Genomic DNA, 12678 nt, shown 5'->3' with positions numbered 1-12678 from the left:
AACTAGTAAATCAAAATAGGTCCAAGCTGATCTTTGCCCCTGATAAAGATTACACTTACAAGCAACTTGAGAGAGGGTATAATTAATGGATATGTATGCAAAGTTCAGAAGACAGGCCCTGCTAAATGTCTTCAAACTCAGATTTTCAACATGCTTTTTTCCTGTGGTATGATAGTATATGCCAAGTACAAAAATGATTTCGCTATTTGCAAGCCACCCTGGGAGAACTTTTGAGTTTAAACAGAGTTTCAAGATGGTGACTGTGGGATAAAAAGGATATCTATAGGGAGGACTAAAGATGTATCTACAGCTATCATATTTGTGGGTTTAAAGGTGTATCTACAATAGTCCCTTGCTCATTGTTCCCTCTCTAGAGAGAAAACTAAGTGACATACCTAGGTCAATGATGTATCCAAGTACTTTGGGAAGTTAAAAATACTACATAAAAAGTAAGGGGACTTAGCAGTTAAGAAAGGTAATCTAAAACCAAGTTGCCATCCTCAAAGCCCAAATCTTTGGGAGGGAGGAAGTGAGTGTTAGGGAAATAAGAAAGTATATGGACACTGTCAGACACATATTTATTATCCTTGCTTAATATTTTAGAAGTAGTCCCAAACATGCAAAGTGCCTTCCTGTTTTACTATTTCAGTTTATGGTGTTGATCTCCTGAAAGTTTTTCTTTGAATTTGATCATTTAATGTACTCTGACATCAAAAACACTCGTCTGTATGAGTTACAACTCTGGTACTTCCTAGTCAGGCAGCCAATCACCACTCTTAAGCCCAGGGGCATTGTGTATAAAATGGGGAGCAGAGTATTTTGTATTGCATGGTGTTGCTGGAAAGAGAGAAGGTATGCAAAGCACTCAGCCTCACAGACAACTGGCATTCACAGGTCATTATCATTACCACCACCATTCTCTACATGCACAGTGCCTTGGTACATTCAGAGCTTCTCACTGCTGCAGCCCAGGCTATAGACTCTCCTCTCTTCCTCTCACTTAAAATCACCTGTACTTTGTCCATTCCCTTATAATCCTAAACTTTAGAATAAATCTAAACTAATTCTTGAGGGAGTTTAGATCTATACAAGTTTCATATGTTTTTTCAATAAAATTTCATCATCAGAATCCAAATATGTATCTAAGAGAGTTCATGTACCCTATTTTCCTCACTTCCCAAAACCCCAAAAAGATTTAGGCTTTAAGTGTAGCAACTCAATTTGGGATTACCTTTCTTAACTCCTAAGAATGTTCTCACTGAAAGAATTTTAATGACTGGCATTTCAGACTTTGTAATTGGCATAGAAGGAAATTTTCTCCTAAAGGATGAGGATGAATGAGATGCCTCTATTGACTCTCAAATAATGCTCACCTCTGCATAAGGCCAGGGGGCTACAGATTGATATAATAACAGCCCCAAGAGAGAATCAAAGTCAGGGTAGCCAAGCACATCCCTCAGGTCAGCTTACTGCCTGTTTTAGCGAATAGAGTTTTACTAGAATGAAGCCACGTCAATGGCTGCTGTCCCGAGAGTCCCATAGCATTGACAAGTAGCTGCAAGAGATTATCCAGTCCGTTACTGAAAAAGACTGCCCAATCCCTATTAAGTCACAGTTATTGTCACATTTGTAACCTGCTTTAAGTGAGACAGTAGCCTCAGATATCTTATTTGCTATGGTTAAGGAGAAACTTAGAAAGGTCCATCCTACTAGCTTTGAAAACAAAAAAAGCATAACAAACAAAATAAACAAAAACTTGCAGCTAGAACATAAGTACATTAATCCTTGATTACTGATTGACTCTCACACGCTTATTTGCCCCTGTAAGACCCCTCCAAGTACATGTGTTAAAATGGATTGATGTCTATGTCAACAGCAGGGCAATACAATAAACTTGCTTGCTCAAACCTTAGCTTTTTCACTTAATAAAACAACAAACTATGGTAAAGTGTATTTTTGGAGTTGCTGAGCTTGTTCAGACATTAAGATTTTCAATGTCACAATAATAAATCCTCAATTCCTTAGAAAATTCAACTTGAAAAAAGGCTATTCTTGTACAAAGTGGGTGAAAAACACACTATTAATATTTATAAAACAATTTTCACCATCAAAAGCACAATGTTAGATGCTTGATAGGTTATACAAATGAATTTTCTTTCTGAACAAATGTCAAAGAAAGCTGTGGCACTTATATTCACAGGGTGTTTTTGTTGTTTTGTTTATGGTATGAGATTCTGTGAGCTGCTAATTCAACAACCTCCATGAAAAACATGACTGGCAGATTGCAGCCTCTGACCCTGGAGTTTTACCAGAAGACTGTACCATGGAATTAAACAAAAGAAAAATACATTTCAGAGGGGAGACTCACACACAGAAGAAACATAAAACTAGCAGGAAATAAGACTGTCATAATTAGTTTGAAAAATAGTCTGTCTTCAAGCAATGTACTGCATTTGATTTGTGATAAATAACTACAATGTGCTATTGAAATGCACCTTGCCAAAGTGGCCTTAAAATACTGATACTTTCAAATTGGTCCCACTTTCCATTAAATATTGATGTTTCAAGAGTTGTATACTTTTTAGAACTTCTTTTTCAATTGCTGTGAAAAGAGAAAATAGACACAAGGAGGGATGGGGATCTGGGGACAGGCAGAGAACTGAAAATGTTCTTGACAATAGAAGTCTTGTGTATAAAGACAGAAACAGAGAAACACCCATTGATAACATGGGCACTTGCTAATGCAAAACAACAGGGTTGTTATTTAGGGAAATTAACCTGATGCAAGAAAGGGATGTGATGTTCTAGTGAACTTCAACTCAGCCTTAAATTAACACTCATGGAAATCTGGCAGGTAGTCACTGTTTTAAATTGCGTTTCATTCCTTTAGCTCAGTGAATGGATTTGTGTTCCAATTGACAAAGATGCCTTCGAGTAGGTATTCTTAATCTGTTTACTGACTTGTTGCATGAGATCCTTTTCTGATAGGAGGTGCTGTGTTGTGCACTACAGGAGGTTTAGTGACATCCCTGGCCTCTACCCACTAGAAACAAGTAGCAACCTGCACCCTACGTTGTGACAAACAAAAATGGATGTTAACCAGACTTACCATGGTTGTGTTATATACCTGAAACTAATATAATGCTATATGTCAATTATTTCTCAATCAAAAAAATGTCTTCAGACATTGTCAAATATCCCCTAGGAAACAAAATGCCCGCCTTCCCACTGAGAAATATTATTTTAAAGACACCAAAGAAAGAAGTCTGTGTGCAGGCAGATCTGGCTCAAAGTGGGAAGAAATGAAATAAGACATAAAATCCCAGTGGCTTGCAATATAAGAAAATGAGTGAACGTATAAGTCGACAAATAATAATAAAAAAACCTTTCTCCTAACTTGGCCACAGTTTAATGAATTAATTCTGGTACTGAAATTGGACAAGCAAGGAAAATAGTTAAGTTCTCTTTGACTAATAAACACTTTACTTTCATTTCAATAAGTCAGGTCATTCTGATAGACATGTTTTGACTCAGTGTCCCCTTTTCCATCAAGAAGCTGTATTTCTCCTACACCATGTGAGCCCAACTCAGTGACTGGTCTAGGCATGGACATGTGACCCAAGCAAACCCAATCAGAATCACCTGAAAGACTGCTATGGATGCTGCAGGAGCTTGATGAGGACTGGAGCCCTCTATGTGCAGCAGCCTGGCTGACAAAGCATGGATTCAGAGGAAAGCACAGCTGAAAGGACCAGAGAATCCCCTATTTCCTTCATGACTTAAACCCATCCATTCCTTAGGCTTCCCTGTTATATGAGTAAAATAAGTTCACCTCCCCCTCTGGGGACTTTTTCACAAAAACTAGGCTGATGGAGGAAATTTCTCTCACTAATAACCATTATAGTCCTCATAGTACTAAACTACATTATAATCAGTAACGTGAAATCATATTCTTTGAATCAGATTATAAATCACATTTGAAAAAAACCATTCCTAGACAACAGTTCTTTCTCGATGTCAGCAATGTCCCATGGGTATCCTAGCAGCACAGATGTATCAAGGCCATTGCTCCCATTCAACCTGGCAACATCTGAAAATATATGATCAAGCATCTGGATTTTTAAAAAAATGTTCCTCATTAAGCAATTGAAGACTGAAAAAATTCTCTTAACCAAGATGCTCTATAATGAGTAAGAATAAAGTAAAACTGTTTGGTGTGAAGCCTAGTTCCTTAAACTTCTAAATTAAAAAAGTAATTATTAAATCAAAGTTTCAGTGTGAAAGCTTACATGTTCTGCTATTACTGATCTAAATGAAAAAATTAAATATTAAGATTATCAATGTTGCTAAGATATAAATGATTGCTTTTTCAACTCCTAAATAAAGAACTGCTTTAGGGGATCATGACAATGATGAATATCAATTTCTACATTTGGTCATTAATCACCATTTCCTAATTGGGTTTAATATGACTACTGTTCATTAGAGTTATAAACCAACACACTCATTTAATTGTGATTAAATTCAATAGCTGAATTTTTATGGTGCAATGAACAAATTAATAGCTAAAGATAATTTTGCTCTTAAAAATATCACATAAGACTTAAGTTTTAATGGAACTATATACATGGAATGTGTTCTATGATGAGTCCTTCAAAAAAACTCAAGAATTTTTCTCTCTATTAACAATTAAAAAGAAATCCACAGATTTCACAAGGTTTTACAAATACCCTATAGGAAAAGGTTCTCATACTCGTTCCCTGCTGCCAGACCACAATCTGTAACTGACAACTTCCCAAAGGACTGAATGAAAATAATATTACAGCCTAATTTTTACCCCATTGCATGGCTGAATTTACATTTTTTAAATATGAAATAACCAGGCTGCTTGTGTATACTACTTTGAAAAGCTATTAATATATAACCTTTGAGGTTGTATATTTAACTTTCTTCTCATTCATGTCTTGGATTTAATTATCAGCCACTCAACGCAGCATGGGTTTTGACTGATAGTCCCAAACTGGAACTACTTCTAGATCAGTCAGGTGAAAGTAAATTAATAGTTTAAGAGGGAAAAAGAAAAAAAAGGGAGGTCACTATAAGTCAGTCTGGCATATTAAAATTAACATACACACCGTATTGAGAAAGACATGGGTTTGAATCCCAGCTCCAGCAACTAATGCTCATGGGGGAGTTACATTACTTTTTCAGTCCTCTATAAAATGAGAACAACACTACTAACTTTGAAGGGTTGCTATAAGTAATAAAAAATAATATAAATAAAAGTTTATCATAGCGCCTGACATAAGAGTTCAAAAAGTTTTCTCCCTCCCCCTCCTGTCTATATGATGTACTAAAGTTATTTCATAGCCAAGTTTAAATTTTTAAAAAATATTTATGAATAAGGTAGTTTGTTTATAAATGACCTACCATGGATTTTTATCTGGTGGTCATTTGTGTAAACCATGAAATACATTATTTTCAATGACTTCCTAAACATGAGCTCTTTGCCTATCCTAATTTGAAATGTTTAAAACACCAACAGGACTTCTGCCAAGATGGAGGCATAGATAGACACGTTACATTTCCCTCCACAACTAAGAAGGAATACAACTACCTCAAAACGAGAGACAACCAGAAGTTCCAGAAAACCAAGCTGCATGGAAGTCCAATAAACAAAGATATAAAGAAGAAATACTCATCCAGACAGGTAGGAGGGGCGGAGCCGGACGGAGAGGACGCGGAGTGGTGGTGGCAGCAGATGTGGCAGTGGCAGCAGTGTCAGCAGCAGGCCATCGGAAAACACAGTCACATGTTTTAAAGTCAGGAGGGACACCTGGGGAGCGTTCTCAGCCCCAGACCAGGCCACACAGCTCATGGCCCCAGTGCCGGGGAGAATAGAGCCTCATTGCTTCTGACTGTGCAAACCCGTGGGGTTGGGGGTAAGGAAGAAACTGCTATTCTCTCAGCAGTCTGCTTGTTTAAAGGGCCCCCACAGTTCAAGAACATCCGCAGACCCACCCACTCTGGGAATGACGGCCAGGGCAACAGCTAGAGAGGTGCCAGTCCCATACAAAGAGGGAGAACTGCCTGGAAAGGAGCAAGTGCTGAGCAAGTGGCATTATTCCCTCTCTGACCCCTCCCCCACATACAACACCACAACTTGGTGAAACAGGTCGCCCTGTACTGACAAATACCTTACAACGTAACAGGAGCGACAGCTCTACCTAAACAGAGGCAAACAAACACAGGAGCCTATCAAAATGAGGAGACAAGAGAAGTATGGCCCAAAAGAGGGAATGGATCAAGGTTCCAGTGGGAGAACTATGTGATGAGGAGATAGCCGACCTAACAAACGAGGAGATAGGCAACCTAACAGATGAAGAGTTCAAAATACTGGTGATAAAGATGCCTACAAGCTTGACACATATGCTTAAGTATGGCAAATGCATAAGGGAAGAAGTGAAGGCTATGCTAAATGAAACTAAGGAAAATCCACACAAAACCAACGGCGAAGGGAAGGAAACCGGGGTTCCAATCAATAATTTGGAACATAAGGAAGAAAAGAAAAGTCAACCAGTACAGAATGAGAAAACAAGAATTGAAAAAACTGAGGAAAGGCTTAGGAACCTCTGGGACAACTTTAAACATGCCAACATCCAAACCACAGCGGTGCCAGAAGGAAAAGAGGAAGAGCAAATAATGAAGAAAAACTCTCCAAATTTGGCAAAAAAAATAGACATACAAGTCCAGGAAGCACAGAGAGTCCCAGACAAGTTAGATCCCAAAAGTACCACACCAAGACACATCATAATTAAAATGCCAAAGGTTCAAGATAAAGTGAGAATTTTAAAAGCAGCAAGAGAAAAGCAGAGTTACCTACAAAGGGGTGTCTATAAGACTATCAGCTGATTTCTCAAAAAGAACTTTGCAGGCAAGAAGGGACTGGCAAGAAGTATTCAAGGTGATGAAAAGCAAGGACTTACAACCAAGATTACTCTATCCAGCAAAGCTATCATTTGGAATGGAAGGGCAGATGAAGTGCTTCCAAGACAAGGTAAAACTAAAGGAGTTCATCATCACCAAACTACTGTTATATGAAATGTCAAAGGGACTTACTTAAGAAAAACATCAAAACTATGAACATTAAAATGACAACAAACTCAAAACTATCAACAAATGAATCTAAAAAATAAAAACAAAATCCAACTAAGCAAACCACAATAGGAATGGAATCATAGGTATGGGGATCATTTGGAGGGTTATCAGCTGGGAGGAGGAAGGGGGAAAAATGGGGAAATGATGCAGGGACTAAGACGCATAATTGGTTGGTACGAAATAGACAGGGGGAAATTAAGAATAGTATAGGAAACGATGAAGCCAAAGAACTTATATGCGTGACGCATGGACATGAATTAAGGGGGGTGGGATTGCTAAGGGAAGGGCGGTATTAGGCAGAGAGGAGCAAAGGGAAGAAAAAATTGGGACTAATGTAACAACATAATCAATAAAATATACTTAAAAATCAAAAACAACAACAGGCAAAAATATAAAATTTATACCCTTCCTAGACTACTGCTGTACCTGAGAAAAGGAACTGTATTTTATGAATGTCAGGATCTACATTTTATGAATGTATCTGACACTGAATGCTTACACTAACACCAGTACTTGAACCCAGGCCCCTCTCTAAAACACTGAACACCTTTCCTAAACACCATCATACATGGGTATCTGATAGTGCTTTGGGGAGGGGTGGGCAAATGACAAGGTGCCAGGGCAAAGGTCTACTGAGGGGCTCTGCCCAGTGACTCCACAATCCTCTCTCTGACCTAGGAGCACAGTGCAAATGAGTCACAATACACTCTTTCTTATATTCAGCCATCCCCTTGACAGAATTCAGGGGATCTGGGAATTGGGGAGGAGGAGAAGGGTATTCACTATTATTTCCTTTGTTCTTTTGTTGAGACAGAGTTGTACCTATAGCAGGTAGCCTGAATTAAAACATGGAAGCACACACACACACACACACACAAGTCCCATTCACCTTGGTCTAAAACTTGGCTGTTTTTGCACCTAACAGATCACCTCATTTACCAATCCAATGGCAAATCCCTATTTACTGACTGCCCACAACATTCTAGGCAGCATGCAAAACATTGGGGGTAAAATGTAATAAAAAAGACAAGGTTCACAGAAGTTACTTTCCAGTATCTCTACCTGCTATCCCCTCTACCCCCAATCACATGCATATATATGAGCTTTGGCTATGGAATAAATAATATTATTTAATTAATAACAATATTAAATTATTAAATACTTTCTATATACACATCAAAGTGTAGTGATCCTGGGTACTGAAATATAAAACAGTTATCTATATTCTATAAGTACCTGATGGATAAGAAAAACCTTCCCCACAAAAATGCCTCCTTCTCCCACCTGAAGCGGAAGCTCATAATCAAGTAACATGGAACAGTTGGATGGTGGTGGGGCACCAGTGGCTTTGCTATGATGATATACATCCAGCAAGTGACACAGGTGAATTTATACAGATGCAGGTAAACTAAAAAGCTTCAAGCAGGTCAGAAAAGCAGGTACATTCATTACACCCAAGTGCACTAGCTTCTGTTTCCACCCAAATCTTTACCACAGTGACCAGCCTCAAAAAATAGTGGGGCACTGGAGGATACATGTTTCTAAATAAAACAAGTAGGATCCTCTGAGGCTTGGCATTTGGTTACAAACAAACTCAAGTACTGAAATGTTCAACTGCATCATGGGAGCACTTGAAACTATGGCAGAAATTAAATTACTGAAAGCAATTAATGCAGAGCTGCTACTACAGTCTTTTGTACAATTTAATTTACAGTTTGTATAAATAATTATATTCATTTTATTTTTTTTACCTTGTCCTTCTGGAGTTTCACCAAAGGGGTTCACTTCCACCTGAGTAGCATCAATTTTCAGGAAGAAATTATACAGCTTCTTAATTTGATCTGCAGCCTAAATGTGATCAAGTAAAATGAAATTACACCAAAGCAGTAAAAGAACATTTATTCTGCTGGATTAATGAAACATTACAAATAACATGCTATGTCTTTATTTTCTCTTAGGTTTTCTGAAGGGAAAAACAGAAAAGCATAATTATTTTAATTTCCACTGCTATTCATTAGAAGTAATTGCTCAACTATCCTCCAGACACCACAAAAAAACCATTATCAAGAAAATAAATTATTTTCAGTATGGCCTAAAAGTGCTGTTTATCTTTCTGTAAGTTATCATGTCCCTATTAGCCAAGCTATGCCACAATGTGAGCTACAATCATTAACATAAAGAAGTTTCATTTAAGTAAAAGGTAAACATGATTTTGAGAGTTTGTAATAACTAGGTTTTCCTAATTATGCTGGAATACAACTTATATCCATAATACAAATCTATAATCTATGAAACAACACTTACTGAGTGTCTAATGGAAACTGTTGCAAGAAAGGAAGATGAAAGTCCTAAACAGTGCAGTTAATGGGCAGCAGTTCACACGGAAAAGTTTGTCCCAAAGGCATAAACCACAGAGACCACTAACACCCAAAGTTTCCCTGATGTTATGCCCTGACTCATTTTTCTCATTCTTCTTGAATTACTCACTCATTCATTTTCAACCACGATTTATGAACTGCCTCCATTTCGGCACACTGGCATTGTGTGAACTGAGGCTCGAGTAAGAAGATACCATGAATGAGGCATGACACGACCCTGGAAGGCTCAAAGCTACAGTGTACACAGCGTGGGGTGTCACACAGCAAGGCTGTGCAGTCAGGGCTGAGTGCCAGAGCTGAGTGCCAGCCTCATTTCTGATTCCAACTTATTTCTTAGTTGTGGCTTTTGCTTTGTTGCATTTTTGCTTATCATTCCAGCCCTATATAATTTGTCCTCAGAAACATTATCTGATATTTTCCCATCTCTACTCTATATCCAAAATGACTCTTGGAGGCTGTTTCCAAGGCTCTGGTCTCAGCTCTGCCCATAGAAAGCAGCAGTGGGAGCCAGAAGAGGAGGGGAGTCAAAGCTGAGGTATTTCTTCCCCCCTCTTTCTGCCTGGGGCAGCATCTACTGCTCTGATTTTAGCTCCTACCAGACAGGCCCTCCAGGGCCCGAGCTTCTGGATCCCAGTGTCCAATAACACCGCCACCTCCCCTAGTTCCCCAAGTATGCAGGTAGCAACCAACTGCCTGTTGCAGTTTAGCTCTACATTGCCTCTCTGTCCATTCTGAAACTTACAGTATTAATGTATCTGTGTGCCCTGGCTGGTTTAGCTCAGTGGATTGAGCGTCGGCCTGCGAGCTAAGTGTCGCTGGTTCGATCTTCCAGTCAGGGTACATCAGAGAAGGAAAACTCTGACTCCAAAAAACCTCCGCTGCCTTGCGGCATACCTCTTCAGGGGAAAGGCTAAGGGAGTAAACCCCGACAGAAAATCCGGAGCCGGAGTCCCTAAGGCGGTTTGACGTTGTAGTCAACACCGGCAACTCCTGCGGCGCACCTGAAGCCAAGCTGTATTGACTCCGTCTTTCCCTTGGATCCTTCAGCTGCGAAGAGAGGGGGGGTCTGCTGCATGGGCAACAGCAGACCCTCCATATTACCCTGCCCAGGCTCTGTAGCTTCAGCGTCATCGCAAGATGTCGATTCAACACGGGAGGAGACAGATACTACCATGTCACTCCCGAGTCGGACTGCACAGCCATTCTCGGCGGTGCAGATAGACTCTTAAGAAGCTACACCATCGTCTCTCGAGACGGACGGCTGCCGCCGCCGACGACGACGACGAATGTATCTGTGTAACCAATTCCTCGGAATAAAATGCCACTGGGGCAAATAACTGAGAGTAGTTTTCTTTGTTACAATATTGACTGAATAACTAAAGATGGAATTCATGTAAACTTCCTTAAATCCTAATTTGAAAACCAGTGGACATAAATAAACAAGCATACATAAAGAGTATAGCTGAGTATTTCTTAATATTAATTTTTTTGTGGGTCAAGATAATAAATACATGACACAAAATTCCCAAGGTACACTAAGGTCTCCCTCCGAGCCTTCCTGGACTCCCTGGCCACACAGCTCCCACTCAACTCCTGTGGCAGCCACCTTACCACTTTGTGCTACACTGAGAGATATTCTATGCATATGAAAGCATGCATATTCTTCACTCCTCTTTTTTAAAAAACTAAATTGGGTTCTATACCTTCTCTCTTTTCTTAATAGATTTTAAAAAGCCTTCATCAGCCACACAAATAGAGTGATCTTATTCTTTTAAATGGCTGCACAATATCTTACTGTATGGATGTATCACAACTCATTTAACCTGCTTCTTTAATAATGGCCATGTGGTTTCCAACAGTCTGACATTCCTTCAAATGCCACATGCCCTATCTGTGCATGGACATCATACATGTGATTGAACACCTGCAGAATAACTTTCCAAGAATGGAATAAAGAGGGGTGTGGGCATTTTAATAACAAAAGATTATCAGAAATTGTTCTTGGTAAAAGCTGCTACTAATTTCCCCTCCCTCAAATCAAGTTCATGGACACTGCTGTTCTAATCATAAGGATCAGCTATCTGGATCTCGGCCAGTGCCAGGCAAAAATGTGTATTTCCTTTGTAGTTTTAACTTAAATTACTGTTATTAGGGGATGAATTTGAGAATTATTCTATGAGCTTAAGAGACTTTTGTATTTTGTTTTCTGTGAATTCTGCCTATTTTTCTGTTGAGATTCTCATCTTTTTCTTATTAATTGATGAGATGTTTTTACATGAAGGAAATTATCTCATTATCTCATATCAGTTGCAAATACTTCTTTCTTTTATCTTTTGCCCATGTGTTTGTTACTTCTGCCACATGGAAATTTAATAGTAATAATATCCCTGTTCTCTTTTATAGCTTCTGATTTTGTGTCAGACTTTAAAAAGGCAGGCCCCACTTTGAGCATTAAAACTATCTTTCCATTATTTTTTAAAATACTCTTTAAAATTTCCTTTATTTAACACTTACTTTCTAAACATCCAAACAGATTTTATTTGTGTTACAGTGCAAAGCTTATAAGTAACCACACTGATGAATATTTTCTGTACTTTTAAGGGTTTTCTAAGTCATCAATATGCTTGGCAAGGCAAGCTTCCTGAGAGACGCACACTGTCCTGGATACCACAGCATCCACTATACCCACACAGATCTGCACAGGGTCAATACTCAATAGATACTGCTTAAAGTAATGATTAACAATAAGAAGACACTACATAACAGAAATAACTTCTGGGTGCATAAATATGTAAGATCTTATCCCAGATACTTTAAAACATTTTTTAAATACACATAAAATTTATTATCTCAACCGTTTTTAAATGTACAGTTCAGCAGTGTCAAGTATATTTACATTTTTGTGCAATCAAGCTTCAGAACCTTTTCATCCAGCAAAACTGAAACTCTGTATCCATTAAATAACTACCCATTGCCAACTCCTAGCACCTGACAAACAGCAATCTATGTTCTGTCATTATGAATTTGACTATTCAGATACCCCATGTAAATGGAATCATACCTCTGTCTTTTTGTGACTGGTTAACTGCACTAAGTGCAATGTCCTCAAGGCTCAGCCATGTTCAACCCATGTCAGAATCTA

At 38.7% G+C, this 12678-nt stretch overlaps 1 protein-coding gene across 6 annotated transcripts in view; it reads right to left on the bottom strand.

Moving 5' to 3' along the window:
* Positions 1-12678, bottom strand: part of SUCLG2 (succinate-CoA ligase GDP-forming subunit beta) — a 307339-nt gene that overhangs the window by 121933 nt on the left and 172728 nt on the right. For all 6 annotated transcript variants that reach the window (XM_090283859.1, XM_090283860.1, XM_090283861.1 and 3 more), the window contains exon 7: positions 8910-9006. In XM_090283859.1, coding sequence (XP_090139985.1) covers positions 8910-9006 — 97 coding nt within the window. The remainder of the gene's footprint in view (positions 1-8909; positions 9007-12678) is intronic.

This window comes from Furipterus horrens, unplaced genomic scaffold (genome assembly GCF_987537825.1).
Source record: "Furipterus horrens unplaced genomic scaffold, mFurHor1.1.pri manual_scaffold_7, whole genome shotgun sequence".
NCBI lineage: Eukaryota > Metazoa > Chordata > Mammalia > Chiroptera > Furipteridae > Furipterus > Furipterus horrens.
The sequence above is the reverse complement of the archived record's forward strand: the minus strand, read 5'-3'. Positions and strand labels throughout refer to the sequence as shown.